The 24,362-nt window shown below is 37.0% G+C and overlaps 2 protein-coding genes across 2 annotated transcripts; one reads left to right on the forward strand and one right to left on the reverse strand.

The window, feature by feature from the left end:
* Positions 1-1,059: 1,059 nt before the first annotated feature.
* On the reverse strand, positions 1,060-4,659 carry LOC127265880 (zinc finger CCCH domain-containing protein 18-like). Its single transcript, XM_051295896.1, has 7 exons — positions 3,674-4,659; positions 3,419-3,586; positions 3,150-3,332; positions 1,721-1,773; positions 1,419-1,577; positions 1,260-1,326; positions 1,060-1,102 (listed from the first exon to the last, which is right to left on the reverse strand). Exons 1-7 carry the CDS (start codon positions 4,657-4,659, stop codon positions 1,060-1,062), a joined length of 1,659 nt encoding a protein of 552 aa, XP_051151853.1.
* A 9,726-nt stretch (positions 4,660-14,385) lies between these two features.
* Positions 14,386-16,916, forward strand: LOC127265881 (uncharacterized). Its single transcript, XM_051295897.1, has 4 exons — positions 14,386-14,470; positions 14,850-14,962; positions 16,551-16,846; positions 16,893-16,916. Exons 2-4 carry the CDS (start codon positions 14,896-14,898, stop codon positions 16,914-16,916), a joined length of 387 nt encoding a protein of 128 aa, XP_051151854.1. The 5' UTR covers positions 14,386-14,470; positions 14,850-14,895.
* Positions 16,917-24,362: the final 7,446 nt, after the last annotated feature.

Below are 24,362 nucleotides of genomic sequence, written 5' to 3' on the forward strand. Positions count from 1 at the left end.
AATTGTATATCAATCTTAAAAATTATGATTGTATCTAGAATGCAGACTAAGGTAATGAATACTATTGACTAGTCTTATATGGGACGGTCGGGTAGTGTGGGTAAATACGTGACTCTGAGGTCATAAGTTCAAACTCTCGATACCTCCAAATCCAACTATCAGATATGGTTTAGATTTTTAGGTATAGTTTGTATCAGATTTGTTTGGCTTATCGAGTCACTTGAACAAATCAAATTGACTGAACCTGACCCGAAAAAGTTCTTGTCGTGGATCTGGAATATCGGATCGTGTTCAGGTCGACAAACTTTTTATTACAGCCACAGCTCAATCCAACACAAACGCAGATCTGGAAACACAAATTGACACCCCCTAAGTCATGACATGAAGTACATGGTATAAACTCGTAGCATATGATAAAATCCACACAACAAAATGCCACGCTTCATTAACACAATATGCATGTTGATATATCACAAATTGATAGTATAATCCAAGAACACATAGTAGCAATTCATATAGCACGTAATGATTTAATTCAAATAATAGGTTGAAAAGTAATATTCATTTACTAACTAGAGTTGATTAGCAAGATGTTGATTGGCAATAATCATTCCTAAAATTTATAGAGTATTTCACATTTTAAAAAAATATAACATCTTACCTAAAAAATTAAAGAACAACAATAATAATTAAACACACATATATAAATATATATATATACACCACCATAGACACAATTCTCCTCCAATGCTATGCACACAAAAGATAGAAGTCCAGCATACAACCCAAAGTAGCAACAACATAACTCCCCTCCCCACCCCCACCCCCACCCCTCCCCTCCCCTCCCATTCTTGTGCACGCACAAGAATACAACAATCCACAAACTGCACATGCAAAAACACAACAATCCAATCCCCACAGATACATACACATCATCTTGCCTCAGACAGCCAGACTGCAGATTCGGCTTAATCATGCCGTCTCCCAGTCTCGGCATTGTTCGCAGAATGAAAAAAGAAATTTAAAAATACCTTACACAAGCGACGCCCAACCCGCAGCTCAAAAGGAAAACGGGCTCTCCGAAAGCTCTATGCCATTGAAACTGCAACACAAAAGGAACACATAAATCCGCATCCGCAATCAGAGCATGTTCTTTCTATCTAGTTAATCGATTGATCGATGCAAATATCATGCTTGTCCGAAATGTGGATAAAAGAATATATGTGAAGTTCGATTTGCGTAATATAAAGTTTTTCTACCTCTGCAGTTCAGCGCTGTGGGCGGGATCAAACTGCGCTTCCCTGTTGCTGTAACTGCTTGGCATAGCTGCACAAGTTAAGAATCGAGAAAAATCCAGCTAGTTATATTTCAATTGAAGTGTAAGGAAATAGAATAAGTAATAATGGTGATATATATACAGAAAACATAGTAATCATCGATGTAAGGACCTTCCGGAAAGCTGGAGCTGCCTGAAGTCTGGCCGGCTGGGGGGCGACCCTGGCTCGATGAAGCACCAACGTGCTTCATCTTGTAGTCGCCCTGCACTTCATGCTCCTTTCTGAGTGAAGTGAGACTCACTACATACAACAGAGGAATGAATTGAACAAGTTAATCGGGTAGAACAATGATTTAATAAAAAATGAAAAAAACAAAAACAAAACATCGGAGCTAAAAATGAGTGTAGGTAAAGTGAACATGAAGATCATAAGAGGTGCATTACAAGGAATGTATGGTGCGGCAGAAGCATGAAGCTGCACTTTCTGTTCCGGCTTTCTGCGCAGAAATAAATACGACAAGGAAAGACACATGTGAGAACATTACGTGTGATTTCTAGGAATTAAGAAAAGAGGTGACGTTCGAATGCAGACAAACGAATTTCCTTTTTTCACTCTGTTAGAGAAGCAAAGTCATTTTCAAGCTGGAAGATTAAAGAAATCAGTTGTAATTAAAGAGTTTCCAATAAGGACATTGCTTGCTCTTCATTAAATTATTCATAATCAGTAGAGGTGGTACAAGAACACAAGCAAATCCTTCATGATAAGGAAGTTCGATCAAGCTTCTTATACGGTTATATAAGCATGATCAAAATTACAACAACATAATATTTGATGTTAAGGTTCTAATCTTGATGTAAAATATAAAAAAGAAGCTCTCTGAGGTAACTAGAATACAGCTGACATGCCAACAGCCTAGTGGATTTTTTCTGTCATGTCAGATGCCTAGCATTTAACAGGAAAAGAATAAAAAAGCAAAGTCATGGGAAAAAGCGACAAAACAAAAAAGTTCAACTAGCTTCAATGTTGCAAAATCTCTGTTGCATGTAAGGCAATAAATAAACAAATGCAGCGAAAGGATCATTTATGTTTTGTCCTGAAATGGTCGTTTGGCAAGTGTGACGAAAGTCTTTTATACCTCTCAGGGAGCATCACACGGTGGGAGGTATAAAGTTGAAAAAAACAGAAAGAGTTCAACTAGCTTCGATATTGCAAAATCCATGTTGCGTGTAAGGCAATAAATAAACAAATGCAGCCAATGGATCATTTATGTTTATCTCCTGAAAAGGTCGTTTGGCACTGTGACGAACGTTTTTAATACCTCTCAGGGAGCATCACTCGCTGGGAAGTATAAAGTCAACAAAAACAGCAAAAGTTCAACTAGCTTCGATATTGCAAAATCCATGTTACGTGTAAGGCAATAAATAAATAAATGCAGCCAATGGAACATATATGTTCTTCTCCCGAAAAGGTTGTTTTGGCAAGTGTGACGAAAGTTTTTTATACCTCTCAGGGAGCGTTGCACGTTGAGAGGTATAAAGTCGACAAAAACAGAAAAAGTTAAACTATCTCTGATATTTCAAAATCCATGTTGCGTGTAAGGAAATAAACAAACAAATGCAGCCAATGATTCATTCAGGTTTTTCTCCTGAAAAGGTCGTTTGGCAACTGTGACGAAAGTTTTTTTATACCTCTCAGGGAGCATTGCACATTGAGAGGTATAAAGTCGACAAAAACAGCAAAAATTCAACTAGCTTCAATATTGCAAAATCCATGTTGCGTAGAAGGCAATAGATAAACAAATGCAGCGAATCAATCATTTATGTTTTTGTCCTGTAAAGGTCGTTTGGCAAGTGTGACAAAAGCTTCTTATACCTCTCAGGGGGCGTCGCTCGCTTGTGCTGATATGGCTTGACCAGTACTTGTGCTCCACGTATAAGGTGAGGATTGGATTTTGACAGGACCAGAGAAGCTGTCTCCGGACAAGCAAACGTGACAAATCCATACATCCTCTTCTCCTGGACAGGAATCCGAATTTCTTTGACAGGGCCGAAATGGCTGCGGTGAAACAAGAAGCTTGCGTCATATAAAGAGACCGACAGTTAAGATTTTGCAACTTGGTGACAGCATACAAGTTTCCATACCTGAAATAACTATGAACATCCTGCTCAGTAAAATCGCTTTGCGGGGGATACGTCAGATAAATCTGGTGCAAGCAAGCTCCGATTGGGTCCTGCTCTGTTGCTTCTTCAACAAATTTCAAGTACCTGGGAATGTCATCCTCCAAGATAATAGATTGCATGCCGTACGGCCTGTACAAAATTTAACAAAGAACACAACCATCAGATTGTTATCTATGGAGGGTCACTGTAAAAAAGCTATAAATTTGCATATTGCACCTGTTGATCACACAAAAACTCTTTGACATTTGAGCAAGAAAGTCGTTTGCGTCTCCAGTGAACCCTTGCGCCCGAGCTTCTGCTATATAAGGTTCCAGCTGAAGAACCTTCTCATACCTATCGAAGTATATAAATGGCAAAGACAAGATGGTAACAGGAATCCCTCTTCTAGATTTCAGAATGTCAATGAAATCTATCTCAAGCTGTCTAAGGTCTCCATGGGGTAAGTTAGGGTTGCTACTCAGCGCCTTTTCATCTGTGGGGGTGTTCAGAACCATATAATAACCACTTTTGGTTCTAATGACATGCAAGTCTTTGCAGTCACCACCATACTCGCAATATCCACTTTGGTAGCTTTCACAAATCTTCAAGTCTATCTCAGGTGTTTCTGGACAGGAAGGAGACACGGATGGAGCCTTTTGATCAACAGTTTGATGCAAAGCAAGAACAGGATTGTAGCTCTGCGGGTGGCCATATGTACCAGCTAAACTGAGAGATCCTAACTGATCTTCCAAAGGAGGTAACTGAGGTTGCGTCAGAACACCGAATCCTGTGGCTGTCGGATTTACAGCTACTGGATTTACAAAGCCTGGTGTAGGAAAAAACTGAGCATTAGGTATTAATTGCTGGGCATGAGGGATTTGAGGAATCCACTGGGCATTGTTGGCTGGAAGAGGAGCCAGTGCAGGTAGACGGGATGAAGCAGGTACAAAAGGAGTGAATGTAGCGGGAAGGTTTGAGGCAGGACGTGAGGCTTGTGAAGAGGAAGCGTGAGATGAGGCAACTGACTTCAGGGCAATTCCAAGTTCATGCTTAAGCTGATCGATCAGGTTCTGGATCATATAATCTGGACCCAAGGCCAGCCTAATCATTTCTTCTTCTCTTTGATCCTTAAACAGGAGATAACCCATGAGCTTGGAAACATTTTCAGGGTCGAATTTCTGAATTCTCTGAAACACAATCTTGGTGGATTCTGAGTATTCCATAATTCAACCTAATCACCAAAACAGAAATACTGATGCTGATCAGATACAGATGCAATAAAAGAATAGAACAAATTAAACCAACAACAATCTCATAGACTGTAATAATTAATTATATCTATCAAAGTAAAAAACTGAAATATGGTTGGGATCAAACAAAGTTACAAAAGAAGGATCATTGAAACAACTCAAGAAACACAACATGAAGAACCATGATGGAGTTTTAGCAGACTTCATTCACTATACTTCGTGTAGAGAAACATTTAGATCATAGGGAATTCATTACTTCCATAAGCATTTACTATTGCAGATCCCTGTCCCCAAATTTCCATCAAGCTTTTCCATTTTTATTTATAGTAATATTTTTAAAGAAATCCATTTCATCACAATCAAGCTTCACAGAAAACACTCGAGAAAGCAAATTCTACACAAATTCACCAAAACCAACAAAGGCACAAAAGAGAATCAATCATCCCACCACCGCACAAGGTGAAGCTCAAAAGCTTCTAAACCAAGGATAAATCAACAACATGCAAAAAATCAAAGCACACACAAAATACTTCAATCTCGTCTGCATGAACTATTCACCGAAATGAAATCAAACGAGCAACTACTATTACTTACTGAACAATTTCCAGAATTACTCAACCAAAACCTGCTGCAGATAGTAGCGACTTGGAGAAAAAGTGAAGCTAGACTCTTACTTCAGTCTGGACTCTGGTGGAACCGCAGGCACCCGTCTCTGAGTATGCGTGAGCATTTGGTGGGTATAAATGCGCGATTTCTCCGAAAACAGACAACATTGCTCACGATATCGGAGAGAAAACGGACACTGGAACTCCAATTGTCGTTTGCTCTAATTGCAACCCTATTTTCAGCCTTCGCCACGACTCCAATGCACCTATACATATAACATGCATACACATTCACATTCACATTCACGCACCGATTGAAACCCTAAATCAATTTTCCGCTGCCATAAACAAAAAGAAATTATTGAAAAGAAAAAAGCACCTCTGAACCATGCGATCATCAATTTTGTTTTTTCTGGCTTCCGCATTCGCCCGATCCATCTCGTTGCTTCGGAGTAGATTTTTCCCAAGGGCATATGCAAATGAGCTCGAAGTGTGATTCAAAAAATCTCCGTACTTATATATATATAAATAATATTACGTATACTGCTGCGGCTATCCTCCGGAGGTCCATGGAGTCCAAAACCAAATGACATATCACACACCCGCATGGGTGTGTGTGTGTGTGTGTGTAGGTGTATTGATGGCTCGCATTTACATCGCCCATCATGTATTTTGTATCGTACCTCTTCTTTTCACTGCATGCATGCCATTTGTCAAAAAAATTAGTTGCATGGTTTTATAAGAAAAATAAATAAATAAAATTTCTTTTGTCACAATAAAATATTATTTTCTATCAAAAAATACATTCTATTTATTTTGTTATTTTTATTTGTGTGAATATAATTTATATATTCTCTTCAGTAAATGTAATCACTATATGTTATACATATTCTCAAATTACATTTATTAAATCAATTTCGTTACATGAATATCTTAAATATATGGAAAGAAAATTACACACAAAAAATATCTATAAACATACTCCCTCAATCCCAGATACCGTGTGTATGCTACACTGTATTTTAGGAAGGATGTAATTAGTAGATAATTAAAAATGTATTAGTGAAAATAATTGATAACTAATTAGTTTAATTAAAATTAAAAAATTTAAAATGAGATTAAAGTGTGTAATTATTTTCAAAAAAAAGAAAGTGACATGTATGTGGGACAGACAGAAACGGCAACGTGAACATAGTATTTGGGACGGATGGAGTATTTATTAAAGTTTCCATCAAAACTAATGGTTTGAGTAAACGGAAGAAGTATAAAAAATTAATAATGTGTGTTCACTTATATTTAAACTTTGATAATTTTATTTCAAATTTCTTTTACATTATTTATATATATATAATTATATTTGGAAATATTAGATTAATTTTATATACATATATAATATCATATTCACTGTTTATTTATATTCAATTTTAATATGATCAAAACAATTCTACAATATAATGTTTGTGGGATTTTGATTTTGAATAAAAAAAATTTAAACTAAAATAATTATTTGATTTGATAAATATATAATGATGTTTTGTTTATAAAATTCAATTTTAATATAATATAATAAATAAAAAATAGATGTTTGATTTTTGTTTTTCTTAATAACAATTTTGAATTAAATAGTAAAATCAAAACTAAAATCTCACAAACAAGCAAACATTTAAGGATATACATATTTTTTTAAATAGTATTTTTTTTTTTTATGTAATGTTTTTTTTGACAGAAAACTATATTTTTATTGAAAATATACACGACGAATATTAGAATTTTTAATTTGAAAAAAAAAACACCACTGGTTTAGTTGGTTTTTTATTTGAAATTTAATTTAATGGTGAAACATTTTAATTCGATGTTTTTTGAATGAAAATAAGTACATTTTTATTGAACCATTTTTTTGAGTAGTATCGATTTGTATTTAAAATAAAAAATTCATAACTTTTTCGAAAATACAATAATAATAATAATAATAATAATAATAATAAAACATCCAAAATATCTTATACTGCCTCCGATCCCATGATTTTTTTTTAAGTAATTGTACTATCTATCTAACATTACAAATATCCTTCCAATTTACAATATATTACACAAATGTTATTACATTTATATCATACAATACTAATAAAGTTAATTTAGTTTTTTTACATTTATTTTTACTACCATGCAAAAAACAAATGAATAGATAAACATAAGACAGATGAAGTATAAAACTTCCACAAATTTTCACACTTTAAAAAAAAAAAAAAAAAAAAAACTTAATATCATAAGATCTAATCAAACATTTTACAAACACGGGGGTTTGTTTGTTTAGTGTTTTGATTTTTATTTATTTATTTTATATGAGATAATAAAAATCGTATCGATATTATAAAAAATAATATGTTATATTAAATTTTGATTTTTGTAAAATTAATAATATATATTAAAAATCGAGTAAAAAATTATGATCAAACAAATCTGTTATATCCACTGAAATGGACCTACTTGGGCTAGTTACCAATTTTAGGGCAGTATTACAAATAAGGGCTAGCATCACAATTTTTTTAATTCAATTTTCATATCTTATTGTGAAAGCATTTATATAATTTGTTATTATTAAATGTCACATTCAAATTAAAAAATCAAAATCCAAAAAAGTCATCAACCACACAGGCAAGTAATACTACAATACATGAGAGATTGGCTACTAACAGAATGACAATTGTTCTTTAAAGTTGTTACTTCTTTTATTTAATTACTGAAAGTGTCGTTACGTTTCCTTCTTTTCTTTGTAAGATGTATATATGTGTGTACAATCTATTCTTTTATTCAATAACAGAAAATACCCAAAAACCTTCTCGTTTCTTCTTCTCTCTTGTTGGTTGGGTTGTTCTTCATGATATCAGAGCCAGGTTCTCCTCTAGCTCTCTCCTCTATGACGTCTGAACTCCACAATCAAGCCGCTATGTCTGCTGATTCTACAGTTCAGCAAACCAGTAACTCTCCTATTCGTGAGGAATTTTTTATTTTCTCTGCTGACCACCCAGGGTTAGCTCTCGTCACTATTCAGTTGAGTTCTTCCAACTGGATCGCTTGGAAGGTTGCGGTAAAGGCTGCGCTAAGCTGCAAATTTAAGGAAGGATTTATCAATGGTACTATTACTCCACCGTCGGTGACTGATCCAGAATACAGGTATTGGCGTAGAGCTGATAATTTGGTTCTCATATGGCTTAAGAATTCTATTGCGCCTGAAATTGCCAGATCCTTCGTGCACACTCCCTCGGCTCGTGATTTATGGCTCGAACTTGAAGATTGGTTCGGTCGTGTAAGTGGACCTCAACTCCTTATGCTTAAGAGGAAGATTGTTAATCTCTCCCAAGGTAACAACACTATCACCGAGTATTTTGGTTCGTTGAAATCTCTTTGGAGTGATTTTCGTGCTTTGCAACCTTTTCCTGATTGTGATAAATCTGTGCTGCAACTATTGAGAATTGAAGATGAGCGGATGCTATTGTGTCAACTATTAATGGGGTTGAATCCTTCTTATGAACATGTCTGCAATCAAATTCTCATGATTGATCCTCTGCCCTCTGTGAGTGTTGCTTATGGAATGCTGTGCAATGTAGAGTCACAGCGTGATGTTCTTCTGTCTAATTCCATCACTCCTGATTTAGCTCTGTCTGCTGCTGTTATGCCTTTTCACCCAACATCTCAGAAGTTATTTAAGAAGAAACCTTCCAATGGCATCTGTGCTTATTGCAAAAGGCCTGGACACACTAAGGAAACTTGTTTCAAACTTCATGGTGAGCCGGATTGGTATAAAGAGTTCATCGATAAGAAAAAAGGGAAAAGCATTGTTGCTGCAGTGGTCAATTCAACTTAAAAAAAAAAAAGATCAAATGTGAAGAGCCTTCGTCTTTTGTCACTAAATCTGAGATTGAAGATATATTCAAAAGGTTAATGCAGACATCTGCTCTTTCTCCAGTTGACTATGTAGCAGGAGCTTATGGCTGCTCAGGTAACTCTACGTTTTTTGGAACATCTCTCCGTGTGTGGATCCTTGACACAGGGGCTTCCAGCCATTTGTGCTCATCTCTTTCCTTGCTTGCTGATCCTAAGCCTATACTTTCATCCACGAATATTCATCTTCCCGATGGAACCACCAAATCTCCTACTCATTCTGGATCTGTTGTTCTAAATTCCTCTATTACTTTACATAATGTACTTTACATTCCTGGTTTTGTCCTGAACCTTGTGTCTATTAGTAAACTGGTTGTTGATTTAGGTTGCCTTGCTAAGTTTGATGCCTCTTGCTGTAACTTGCAGGACCTGAGGACTAACTCGACTCTCTTGCATGCCAAGCTTCATCATAATCTCTATATTTTTTACTTGAGCTTATCATCCCAGGTTCTATGTTCCACTGTTTACTCTGATCCTTTATTTCATACCTTATTATGTCATGAGAAATTAGGCCATCCATCTTGGAATGTTATGAAACACTTACCTATGGAACTTATTGTTTTTCCTTCCTCACCTTGTGATGTTTCTTCCACTTCAAAATTTCACAAACTTTGCTTCAATAAAAGTGTTTCTCATGCCACTAATATTTTTGATCTTATTCACGTTGATCTTTGGGGTCCTTTCTTGCATCCTTGCACCACAAATAATAGTTATATGTTGACTATAGTTGATGATTGTTCTAGAGCTACTTGGCTATACTTGTTAAAGCACAAAAATGAAGTAGCAAGTCTATTGTCTAAGTTCCTGATTTTGGTTAATACTCAGTTCTCCAAATCAGTGAAAGTTATTCGTAGTGATAATGGATCTGAATTTTGTAACACTGCTTGTGAAGAATTATTTGCTCGGCTTGGGGTAGTGCATCAAAGGAGTTGTGTTTATACACCTCAACAAAATGGGAGAGTCGAGAGAAAACACAAACATATCACTCAGGTTGCTAGGTGTCTGCTTTTTCATTCAGGTTTATCCAAATTTTATTGGAATGAAGTTGTTCTTGCATTTGATTAATAGATTACCCACTCCTATACTCGATTGGAAAACTCCATATGAGATTTTAGATAACACCAAACCAGATTTTGATAGACTGCATGTCTTTGGCTGTTTGTGTTTCATGAAAGCTCCTAAATCTCAGTTGGGTAAACTAGATCCTAAAGGGTTGAAAGGTGTTTTTCTGGGATACAGCGGGACATACAAAGGTTACAAAGTCCTCGATTGCTCTACTAATAAGATCTATATAACTAGAGATGTGGTGTTCTATGACTCCATACTTCCTTTTTCGCCCAATGTCTGCCCCCTTACTTCTTCTACTTCTGTTTTAGAGCCAATAATTTCACCCAATATTGCTATTAATGACTGTCCCTCCTCTATATCTGCCTTACCCAAATCTAGTGTCTTTGATTTAGCTTCAACTTCTCCCCATGTCTCTGCTCCTTCGCCCCAATCCTCTCCATCTATTTCCTCTCCAGCCTCTTCTTCAGCTCCTTCCACTCATATTTCCATCTCCCCTGTGTCACTGCCCACTAGACCGCAGAGATTAAGGCAAATGCCTGCTAGATTTCGGGATTTTATCTGCAAAACTCAAGAAGTGCAGCTGCCTGTTTCCTTTAGAGAAGCTAGTCAATCACAGGCCTGGAATTCAGCCATGACTGAGGAACTTGATGCTATGCCCCGGAATGGTACATGGGATTTGGTCGCTTTGCCTCCTTTGAAGAAACCTATTGGGTGTCGATGGGTTTTCCGGGTGAAATATAATCCCGATGGCTCCATTATCAAGTACAAAGCTCGTCTTGTAGCCAAGGGGTATCATCAAAAGTTTGGAGAAGATTATCATGACTCTTTTGCTCCTGTAGCAAAGCAGATCTCAGTCCGATTAGTTCTTGCATTGGCTGCCTCCATGCAATGGCACTTACATCAATTAGATGTGAATAATGCTTTTCTTCATGGGGATATCACTGAAGAAATTTACATGGTCTGTCCACCTGGATTGCAGGCACCTTCAAATCAGGTTTGTAGACTTAAAAAGTCTATTTATGGCCTCAAGCAGGCCCCGAGGCAGTGGAATACTACCCTCACTGCCTTCCTTCTATCCTTGGGACTGCAACAACTTCCTTTCGATCATTGTCTATTTTTGGAATTCACTGGTTTAGGTTCAGTTATCTTGGTGGTTTATGTTGATGACATTCTAATTGCAGGAAAAGATGAACACAAAATTGTCAAAATAAAGCAGGCACTGCATGAACAATTTACCATGAAGGATCTTGGAGCTGCTTCTTATTACTTGGGTCTTGAATTACGCCGAGGTAATGATGGAATTCGTGTTTCTCAATCCAAATTCACTAATGATCTCCTCGAAGAATTTCAGGTGTCTCAAAATTGTCGTGCTCATACTCTTCTTGGCATTATAAAGCCACTGCACCGCGATGGCGTTCTCGTTAACCAGCCACATCTTTTTCGAAAGCTGGTTGGAAAGTTGATTTATCTTGGATTTTCTCGCCCAGATTTGAGTTTTGCAGTGCAACAACTCAGTCAATTTATGCATGCCCCGACAGAAGACCATTGGCTCGCTGCCACTCACATCCTTCAGTACTTGCGCAACACCTCGTCACTTGGTCTTTTCTTTCCAACCCGCAGTCCCTTGGAGCTTACTGGTTATTGTGACTCAGATTGGGGGAATTGTCTTGATACTCGTCGTTCGTTAAGTGGATACTGTGTGTTTCTTAGTGGTGCCTTGATTGCTTGGAAAACTAAAAAGCAACAGGCTGTGTCTAAATCCTCTACCGAGGCGGAATATCGCAACATTGCTGCGGCAACTTCGGAACTCCTTTGGATCCATTATGTTCTTGAGTCGCTTCGTATATCGGTTCCTCGTCCCATTCCTTTGTACTGTGACAATGAATCTGCCATAAAGTTGGTGTGCAACCCGGTTCACCACGAGCGGACAAAGCACATTGACATCTCTTGTCATTTTATCCTTGAGCGCTATCAATCTGGTTTCCTTCTCCCTACTTCTATTGACACTGTTGTCCAAGTTGCTGATGTCTTCACGAAAAGCTTATGTGCACCTCTTTTTCTCCGGCATTGTGGCAAGCTCAATTTGGAGGGTTTCGCTTGCGGGGGGGATGTAAAGGCAAGTAATACTACAATACATGAGACATTGGCTACTAACAGAGAATGACAACTGTTCTTTAAAGTTGTTACTTCTTTTATTTAATTCCTGAAAGTGTCATTACGTTTCCTTTTTTGCTTTGTAAGATGTATATATATGTGTACAATCTATTCTTTTATTCAATAATAGAAAATACCCAAAAACCTTCTCGTTTCTTCTTCTCTCTTGTTGGTTGGGTTGTTCTTCACACACAATCAATGTCATCTTTTTTTTCTTTTTTTTTTCACCTAAATTTATATATAATTTATTAATAGTAAATAATTTTATTCACCCATGATATTATATTGTTTACTTTATCATATAATAATTAATTTTTCATTACTTTCTTATCAATCTTTGAATAAATTTTGGCGATTTTATATTTACCATTCATCTTCTTTGATTAGTCGGGAGCATAATTATCTTTTTGACAAATGGTGTAGCTGAAAAATAAAGATTGTTGGATTTTGTATTTAATCCAATAAAATGCCCTGTTGAATACTATAAGATAAAGGCTGATGGTATCATCTTATATAATATTCAGGATCATTGTGAACTCTGTCATGTCCGACCTATCAAAATTTATCACGATCCAATGCTTGTTATTTAGTGAGGGTATTTTAGGAATTTTGAAAAGATGTAATTAAATTTCAATTAATTAAGAAAAGGTTGAATATGTTAACTATTAAGTTATAAATGGTAACATTAATCTAAATAAATTAGAAACATATGCAATTAATTTATTTCCAAATAAAAAAAATATTCGAAAAATGCAATGACGTACATATATTTCACACATGTTGTCATAGTATCACTAGCATGATGTCTAAGGTAATACAGAGATAATATATACTATCTTATTTTAATGTTTACAAATTCGTAATTGATGCAATATTTTTAACAAGTGAGATATTCCTTATATTGAGTAAGTTTGACTTCTGATTTCTAAAAATTTCAAACCTACTCACGAATCAAATTTAACTCAATCAACGAAATTACTTTTGGAAATTATCATCATAATCTCGGATTACTATTTTTATGTATTAATTTTAGAATATTTTTTAATTAAAAGTTTTTCCATAATTAACAATATACAATTATTTACTAGATGAAATAACCCCCCACACTTCAAAAATTAACCCAGTCCTAACCCTGTTGCAAAATCACTCCAGTCACGAATCTCCCAACCACGCCGCCACCATCTTCCCCTTTTGCCATCAACCACACACCATCGCCGTCGTTCACCTTCCATCGTCCACCAAAATAACCCGAGCCCTAATCCCATCGGACCGGAAACCCTTCTTTGCGATTTTCAGCCACCACACCGCAGTCATTCCGATCCCGCCGTCGACTACACAGCTGCGCGGCCGTCAATGGCCAAAAAAAAGAATCTAGTTCCAGAGCCATCGGTGAAGCCCAAGCCAAAGAAAACTAAGTTCATACATGTCCCGTGTGTCCCAGGAAGGTTGCTAATTTCAATATAATAATGACAAGCTATATCAGTCTAACGGCGACTCCCTAAGGAATTTCAATAAGGGAACATGTTTTAGGGTTTCCTTTTTGTTATTTGATGTCTATATGTGTAATGCCCCGATTTCGGAATGTATAAAATAATATTATTATAGCAAATAAATATTTTTATAATATTTTGGGATCAAGAAATTAATATTCTGAAATAAATTTTATTCCTATTTTATATATTGTTTATGATTGAAAAGACCGTTAAACGGATAAATATCGATAAAGATAAATATAAAATATAATATATATATATATAATAATAATAATAATAATAATAATAATAATGATAAGGATGGATGATTACGAAGATATAATAATAATAATAATAATAATAACGTTAATAATAATAATATAATATAATATAATATATAATAATAATATAATTATATATATATATATAACAAACTTACCTGCGAAGGAAGACAGAAGACGAAACGCGAAGGAGAAGAAGAAAGGAGAAGAAAAAAAAAAAGGAAGAAAAAGATTTAGCCGTCCGATTCCAATTCCGACTTGGGTATGGTATTCCTTGCTATTCGTAGAGTCCGATTATAAATTTTAATACGAATTTTGATATTGGAGTATTAAATTAGAAATTCTTTAAAAATTCAAAATTGGCTATTTAGCTATTTAATCGATGAATTTCTTTAGCTAATAGCCTATTCGTAGCGCCGACGTTATATTTTGAGAATTTCGTACCAATCCAAGCCGAATAAAAAACGGCAGTATATTGCACCTGCCTGCTTGTTCATACCTTTGCGTATTTTTATTTAATAATCGGGCAATATAAATATTATGAGGTAGAAGGATTTTATAGCTAGAATATCATATTCTACTAAATATAAAAGTTTGGAGCCCGACGAGTTAATTATAGAAATTAGCTTTTGAATAAGCAGGTAGCTCCTGAGAATAAGCATAAAGCTCATCTGATTTGAGTAAATAATGGGACAGGTGTACGTTGGAGGAGATTTGGGTGAAGTTATAAAAATCCAGAAAGTATCGGTAGGAGGTAAGCAGTAGGGAATTAAATCTAATTTTAAGAAATTAGGTATTTATGTTGCATGTGATTCTGATTCTGATATTGATATGATATTATGTGGAATCATTTGGTCAGTGCATCTATATATGTATATATGTGTGTGTATATGCATGTGTGAAACTTCGTTTTACGATATTTGATATACGTATTTGATCGTGTTGGTGAATTTATGAAAAGGAGGATAGGTGGGCCGTCTCACCAGCCCTTTTCATTAAATTCACTTATTGACATGCTGCACACATCGCACGATTTATCGGATATGTTTTATGGATCTATCGTTTAGTCGCCGTGTGCGGTAGTGCTAGGCGAGGGCATCATCTGGGGTTAGGATATTCGACCCCGATGTACTGTAACACTTTGGCGATAGTGGACGATAGTAGTCGGACAACTGGGTGACTTAGTCGCACGGTCATTCAGGGATTAGACCCATTGCAGTTGAGACGTATTTGGTCTAATCATTCGTGTTCGGTGTTGTTCCACTCATTGGAGTAGCTACTAGTGAGGTCTACCGGTAGTTTAGGATCATATGCCAAACTCCAAACGCGATCCCGTTAGGGCGTGCGAGGAGGAGTAGAGTTTCCGGGTTTCCTTCGGGTGATTCCAGGTTGCACGGATTCTACTACGTTACACGGGGTAGGGCTAGACAGGAGGGTCCTATCTTCGCTATCACAGACTATGGGGTGTCTTGTGGTTAATGGCGACAACGCTCGACTATCCATGTATTGATTGCGGGAGTCGTATGGTGGGTATATGGGAGTGACCGGGTGACCGTTATATTATTATGGGTTTACCAGGTCCTTCCTTGAGCCGAGGATTTTCCGGCTATTTATTGATGATAGTCTAGTGAGCTGTTATTATGGAGCCGAGGTTATTCCGGCTGCTCACTTTGACATATGTATATGGGTATATGTGCATGAGTTGTCGATTTTGACATTATTGTTACATTATTTCAGTATGGGCATGGCATGGCATTTATTTTGCAAATGACGGAAATTAAACTCTACTTTCGAGCATGACATGGCATATTTTATGTTAGTTCTTAAAATGGATTTAATTCTAGACTGCTTTTAAGAAAAATATTTGATTCAGGTACGCATGGCACCTCCGGGACAGGGGACGTCTCGGGAGATAGAAAGACGGGCTGAATGAGTGAACTGCATCTGATGTATTATATGTAAATTCTAACTAGAAAAACCTCCCGTTTTGGGAGTATGTTTTTGTAAATATTTATAAACTTGTTTTTTTGGGAATAATAAAATGCTTATATAATTAATTTTAGCCTTAACACTGTGTTGTGGGGCCCGAAGTAGGAGGTGACGACCTCATGATGCAGTGTGGCGGTAGCATTTCCAGTATGAGCCAACTGGGGGTGTTACAAGTTGGTATCAGAGCCTAGGTTTGATAGATTTTGGCTCTTTGAATTAAAAAGGTTTTGAAAATAATAATGATATTGAATTGGTTTGGTGAGGTTTGGGTTTGCGGGTGCATTCATGTTAATGTGATCTATCTTTTATTGTTATGCTTGGTTTAGCTGTGTGCTGAATTGATATTGAATCAGGAAAAATTGGGGGCAGTATGTCGAATTCTCGAGGTGGTGGTGTACGTAGGGCTATTCAAGGCCCAGAGTTTGATCCTTCGTCTGATGAGTCACAGTATCCTGTGCCAGCGCATGTACCAACAGAGGCACCTAGTCAGGATTTCTTTCGGCAGTTTATGGCCGCGATGATGCCTCAACAGAGGAGTTTCATTGATGCTGTGATGCGGCATAACCCACCAACATATTCTGGTTCAGTGGAGCCAGGAGTCCTTGAGTTTTGGGTTGAAAAGATGGAAAAAATATTTCGTGTTGTTCAGGTTCCGCCAGATCAACGAGTTAATATTGGAGCCTATTTCTTGGAAGGCCGAGCAAATCGGTGGTGGTTAGGTGAAGAAGCTGCAGGTGTAGACCAAGTGGATATGACTTGGGATGAATTTAAAGCAAAGTTAAAGGCTAGGTTTATACCGTCGCATATTCGAAAAGCGAAGAAGCAAGAATTGCTGGACTTAAAGCAGGGCTCGATGTCAGTTGAGGATTATTTTGTGAAGTTTAATGAGTTGGAGATGTATGTTCCTGACTACTTTTCCTGTGAGCGAGACAGAATTGACCATTTTGTAGACGGGTTGCAACACAGAATTCAAGAAGCTTTAGCGGTGTTGGATATCAGTTCATTGTATGAGGCTTACGAGCGTGCTGCCCGATTTTATCAGAAGCAGGAAATCAGACAAAAGGAGAGTGAGAAGGAAATAGGTTATCAACATCAGGTTCGAGATAAGGGAAAAGCTAAAGTGGAGGATGAGCCCAAGGGTAAAAAGAAATGGTGGCAAATGTTCAGGTCTGGGCCATCGTATAAGGGGATTTCGATTAATGAACCGAGTCAGGAGAGGTCTCAGCAATCGGGGGCTGTTTGTCGGCGTTGTGGAACAAGCCACCCAGGTACTCGTTGTGATAAAGTTCCATTGACATGTTTTAAATGTGGTGGTAGTGGTCACATTGCCAGGTTATGTCCAAGTGTGGTAACTGCAAGGGAGTTTCCAGAACCGAGGTTTAGGCCATGGCAGCCGCCGTCTTCGCAGTCACAAGGGAGAGGATTAGGATCATCTTGGCGAGGGGGACGAAGTCAGTCACGTTCGTCATCTAGGCAGCCAGGCAGAGGACCTGACCAGCGTGGTCGAATAAATGTTCTTACCCAAGCAGAAGCTGATTATCATCCAGGTGAGGTTTTAACGGGTAGATTTCTGGTTTGCGGTTTTCCTGCTCTTGTGTTATTCGATTCGGGTGCAACGTTCTCGTTCATATCTAAGCGTCTAGTTAGACGATTGGGTCTGAATTCATCAGTAGAAGTGGTAGTGGAAGTTTTACTTCCATCAGGAGAAGTGCTGGAATGCCGAGAGCTTTTTATGCAGATTCCGGTTAGTATTGAAGGGGTTGATTTTGTTACTAACTTGTTGGGCATCAAGCTATCCGAGTTCGATGTAATATTGGGGATGGATTGGTTAGTGGCATATCAAGCTCAATTTGATTGTCGAAAAAGATCAATTTCGCTGGTTGGAGCGATGGGCGAACTGGTGAATTATGCAGGATCTGCCAGACAACCTTTTATGAAGGTAATTTCATCCCTATCATTTCAATCATTTATTCGTAAGGGGTTTCCAGTATATCTGTGTGAGGTAAGAGATTTGACGCAAGGGGAGCAGCGATTGCAAGATATTCTTGTAGTCCGAAATTTTCCTGATGTATTTCCTGATGACATTCCGGGTATGCCACCAGCTCGTGAGGTGGATTTTACTATTGATATTGTGCCGGGTGCTGAGCCAGTATCAAGGGCTCCATACCGGATGGCACCTTTAGAACTAGCCGAACTTAAATTGCAACTACAGGAATTGCTAGATAAGGGTTACATTCGGCCTAGTACATCGCCTTGGGGAGCTCCAGTTTTATTTGTGAAAAAGAAAGATGGAAGTTTGAGGTTGTGTATTGACTACCGTGGACTGAACAAAGTCACGGTGAGGAACAAATATCCTCTTCCGAGGATTGATGATCTATTTGATCAACTGAGAGGAGCAACTATATTCTCAAAGATTGACTTGAGATCTGGATATCATCAGCTAAGGATTGCAGAGCATGACATTCCGAAGACAGCTTTTCGGACTAGATACGGGCATTATGAATTCACGGTTATGTCCTTTGGGTTGACTAACGCCCCGGCTGCGTTTATGGAGTTGATGAATAGAATTTTTCAACCATACCTCGATCAGTTTGTGGTGGTATTTATTGACGATATCTTGGTCTATTCCCCAGATAAAAAGACGCATGCAAAACATTTGCATGTAATATTAAACATATTGCGTGCAAGAAAGTTATATGCCAAGTTATCCAAATGCGAGTTTTGGTTGAAGGAGGTTGCTTTCTTGGGGCATGTTGTTTCTGGAAAGGGTATCTCAGTAGATCCTTCTAAAGTGGCAGCAATCTTGGATTGGCCAAGACCTACCAATCAATCAGAAGTAAGGAGCTTTTTGGGTTTGGCAGGATATTATCGGCGATTCGTTCTTGATTTTTCGAAGATTGCAAAACCATTAACTAATTTGCTGAAAAAGGATGCAAAGATTAACTGGGATCACGAGTGTGAGTCATCCTTTTTAGAATTGAAACATCGATTAACTTCAGCGCCAATTTTGGCTTTACCAGTGGAAGGTGAGGAGTTTGAAGTGTATAGTGATGCTTCGAAGCAGGGATTGGGATGTGTCTTAATGCAGAATCAAAGAGTTATTGCTTATGCATCACGACAACTAAAACCTCACGAAGAGAATTATCCGACACACGACTTGGAAATGGCAGCAGTGGTGTTTGCTTTGAAGATTTGGAGACACTATCTTTATGGAGCCCATTGCAGAATATTTACTGACCATCAAAGTTTGAAATATATCTTCACCCAAAAAGAATTGAATTTAAGACAAAGAAGATGGTTAGAATTGGTGAAGGATTATGATCTTGAAATTGTGTATCATGAAGGCAAAGCAAATGTTGTAGCCGATGCCTTAAGTCGAAAACCAAGGCATAACTTGGGCTTCATGTCGGTTGCTGATGAACTGTGCCAAGATTTAGCGCGGATGGAAATTGAGGTACTTGGACGGGGTATGACTCGGGGATATTTGCAAATGATACAAGTTGAGCCTGAAATTTATGATCGCATTAGAGCGGCTCAAATGGAAGATAATAAAATGGTTGAGCTTGCAGTGAAAGTTCAGTACGGTCAGACTCAAAATTTTAATATTGCTCCAGATGGGAGTCTTCGATTTCACGGGAGGTGGTGTATCCCAAAGGATCGAAATGATTTGAAAGAGCAGATTATGAGTGAGGCTCATAATACACCATACTCAGTGCATCCGGGGGGAAATAAAATGTATCATGACCTACGTCAACATTTTTGGTGGAAGGGCATGAAGAAGGATGTAGCCAAATTTGTTGCACGATGTTTAAATTGTCAAAAGGTAAAAGCAGAACATCATAGACCAATGGGGTTGCTACAACCTTTAGAAGTTCCACTCTGGAAATGGGATTCTATCGCAATGGATTTTGTAACAGGACTTCCAAGGTCAAAGTCGGGAACAGATGCAATTTGGGTAATTATAGACAGATTGACCAAGTCAGCAGTGTTCATTCCAGTACGTATGACTTGGAGTATGCAGAAATTGGCCAAATTATATGTTCATTATGTGGTTAAACGACACGGTATTCCTGAGGTGATCATATCAGATCGTGATCCACGTTTTCAATCTCGATTTTGGCAAAAATTGCAGGAAGCCTTTGGTACTCAGTTGCATATGAGTACTGCATTCCATCCTATGACTGATGGTCAGTCAGAAAGAACTATCCGTATTCTGGAAGATATGCTAAGAGCTTGTGCTATGGAATTTCAAGGGAGTTGGGAAGACCACTTGGATTTAGTGGAATTTTCATATAATAATAGCCATCAAGCAAGTATCGGAATGGCTCCTTTTGAAGCTCTTTATGGTCGAAAATGCAGAACTCCTTTGAGTTGGGACGATATGAGTGATCGACTGATACTGGGTCCGGAAATGATTGAGGAATCGAAAAATAAGATTCGAATTATCAGAGAAAAGATGAAGGCAGCTCAAGATCGTCAAAAGAGTTATGCCGATAGAGCCCGACGTGAGGGTCAATTTCAAAGTGGAGATTTTGTCTTATTGAAAGTATCCCCAATGAAAGGTATTAGAAGGTTTGGGATTAAAGGAAAATTGAGTCCGCGTTATGTTGGACCTTATGAAATTGTCGATCGAGTTGGTGATTGGGCTTATCGGTTGGCACTTCCAAATTCTATGGAGCGTATCCATAATGTGTTTCATATATCTCAGCTTCGTAGGTATGTTGCAGATCCTTCTCATATTTTATCTCCAGATGAGATAGAGCTGAATGAAGATCTTTCGTATGAAGAAAAGCCTCTGTGGATCATGGACACAAAGGTCCGAACCATGAGGAATCGAGATATTCGTATGGTGAAAGTAATGTGGTCCAGACATGGAGTGGAAGAGGCCACGTGGGAAGTAGAACAAGAAATGTTCAAAGCATACCCACAATTGTTTAATTAAGTTGCCTTGTTATGTGTTTGAGTTTAGATTTCGGGGACGAAATCTTTTTAAGGGGGAGTGGATTGTAATGCCCCGATTTCGGAATGTATAAAATAATATTATTATAGCAAATAAATATTTTTATAATATTTTGGGATCAAGAAATTAATATTCTGAAATAAATTTTATTCCTATTTTATATATTGTTTATGATTGAAAAGACCGTTAAACGGATAAATATCGATAAAGATAAATATAAAATATAATATATATATATATAATAATAATAATATAATAATAATAATAATGATAAGGATGGATGATTACGAAGATATAATAATAATAATAATAATAATAACGTTAATAATAATAATATAATATAATATAATATATAATAATAATATAATTATATATATATATATAACAAACTTACCTGCGAAGGAAGACAGAAGACGAAACGCGAAGGAGAAGAAGAAAGGAGAAGAAAAAAAAAAAGGAAGAAAAAGATTTAGCCGTCCGATTCCAATTCCGACTTGGGTATGGTATTCCTTGCTATTCGTAGAGTCCGATTATAAATTTTAATACGAATTTTGATATTGGAGTATTAAATTAGAAATTCTTTAAAAATTCAAAATTGGCTATTTAGCTATTTAATCGATGAATTTCTTTAGCTAATAGCCTATTCGTAGCGCCGACGTTATATTTTGAGAATTTCGTACCAATCCAAGCCGAATAAAAAACGGCAGTATATTGCACCTGCCTGCTTGTTCATACCTTTGCGTATTTTTATTTAATAATCGGGCAATATAAATATTATGAGGTAGAAGGATTTTATAGCTAGAATATCATATTCTACTAAATATAAAAGTTTGGAGCCCGACGAGTTAATTATAGAAATTAGCTTTTGAATAAGCAGGTAGCTCCTGAGAATAAGCATAAAGCTCATCTGATTTGAGTAAATAATGGGACAGGTGTACGTTGGAGGAGATTTGGGTGAAGTTATAAAAATCCAGAAAGTATCGGTAGGAGGTAAGCAGTAGGGAATTAAATCTAATTTTAAGAAATTAGGTATTTATGTTGCATGTGATTCTGATTCTGATATTGATATGATATTATGTGGAATCATTTGGTCAGTGCATCTATATATGTATATATGTGTGTGTATATGCATGTGTGAAACTTCGTTTTACGATATTTGATATACGTATTTGATCGTGTTGGTGAATTTATGAAAAGGAGGATAGGTGGGCCGTCTCACCAGCCCTTTTCATTAAATTCACTTATTGACATGCTGCACACATCGCACGATTTATCGGATATGTTTTATGGATCTATCGTTTAGTCGCCGTGTGCGGTAGTGCTAGGCGAGGGCATCATCTGGGGTTAGGATATTCGACCCCGATGTACTGTAACACTTTGGCGATAGTGGACGATAGTAGTCGGACAACTGGGTGACTTAGTCGCACGGTCATTCAGGGATTAGACCCATTGCAGTTGAGACGTATTTGGTCTAATCATTCGTGTTCGGTGTTGTTCCACTCATTGGAGTAGCTACTAGTGAGGTCTACCGGTAGTTTAGGATCATATGCCAAACTCCAAACGCGATCCCGTTAGGGCGTGCGAGGAGGAGTAGAGTTTCCGGGTTTCCTTCGGGTGATTCCAGGTTGCACGGATTCTACTACGTTACACGGGGTAGGGCTAGACAGGAGGGTCCTATCTTCGCTATCACAGACTATGGGGTGTCTTGTGGTTAATGGCGACAACGCTCGACTATCCATGTATTGATTGCGGGAGTCGTATGGTGGGTATATGGGAGTGACCGGGTGACCGTTATATTATTATGGGTTTACCAGGTCCTTCCTTGAGCCGAGGATTTTCCGGCTATTTATTGATGATAGTCTAGTGAGCTGTTATTATGGAGCCGAGGTTATTCCGGCTGCTCACTTTGACATATGTATATGGGTATATGTGCATGAGTTGTCGATTTTGACATTATTGTTACATTATTTCAGTATGGGCATGGCATGGCATTTATTTTGCAAATGACGGAAATTAAGCTCTACTTTCGAGCATGACATGGCATATTTTATGTTAGTTCTTAAAATGGATTTAATTCTAGACTGCTTTTAAGAAAAATATTTGATTCAGGTACGCATGGCACCTCCGGGACAGGGGACGTCTCGGGAGATAGAAAGACGGGCTGAATGAGTGAACTGCATCTGATGTATTATATGTAAATTCTAACTAGAAAAACCTCCCGTTTTGGGAGTATGTTTTTGTAAATATTTATAAACTTGTTTTTTTGGGAATAATAAAATGCTTATATAATTAATTTTAGCCTTAACACTGTGTTGTGGGGCCCGAAGTAGGAGGTGACGACCTCATGATGCAGTGTGGCGGTAGCATTTCCAGTATGAGCCAACTGGGGGTGTTACAATATGTGTAGAATTCAATTTTAAAGTTAATAGATTATTGAGATATCGACCATAAGTGTTTTGTATTTAGATACTTGATGAAAAAATTGTTTGTGTTGGTTTTGTCGTAGATAAAACTACTATTTCTATGTATAACTCTAATTTATATCAATTTTGTTGTTTGATTCCTACATTATATTATTATGTTGTATAGATATAGTTTAGATGGTGTCTATCACAACGTTGTAAATTATGATACACATAGTATCATGAATTGATATCATAATTTAATTATGATATCAATTCAGCATAAACATTGTATAGGTAAATACTAAACTTTTTATTTTACCCAACACACAATGGAATATTTATTCTATACGATTATCTGATGTTAAAATAATGGATAAAATAATTGTATTTGGTTTGATTAAGAGGAGTATCAACTCTCCAGTTTTTTGGGATATTATCTATAATTTAAGTGGAAATAAGATTGAATTATAAATGTCAACCCTTCTAAATTTTGATATGATATGGTGCATGTTACCCAATATAATAAAATCAATTTAGATTTGGATTTCTAAAACAACCGATTAATTGTATTTTTAGATTTTTAGGTAATACTTACTGATAAAAAACATAATGATGTATAATACTGTCAAGTATGATGTCATCATAGTATTAATATGATGTTTTATACTCCCTCCGTCCCACATACCGTGTCTGCCACACTGTAGACACGGTATTTTAGGAGGGATGTAATTAGTACATAATTAAGAATGTATTAGTGAAAATAATTATCCTATAATATAAATAATTATAAATTAAAATTA

This window comes from Andrographis paniculata, unplaced genomic scaffold, assembly GCF_009805555.1.
Source record: "Andrographis paniculata isolate CXL003 unplaced genomic scaffold, ASM980555v1 Contig74END, whole genome shotgun sequence".
Classification (NCBI taxonomy): Eukaryota; Viridiplantae; Streptophyta; class Magnoliopsida; order Lamiales; family Acanthaceae; genus Andrographis; species Andrographis paniculata.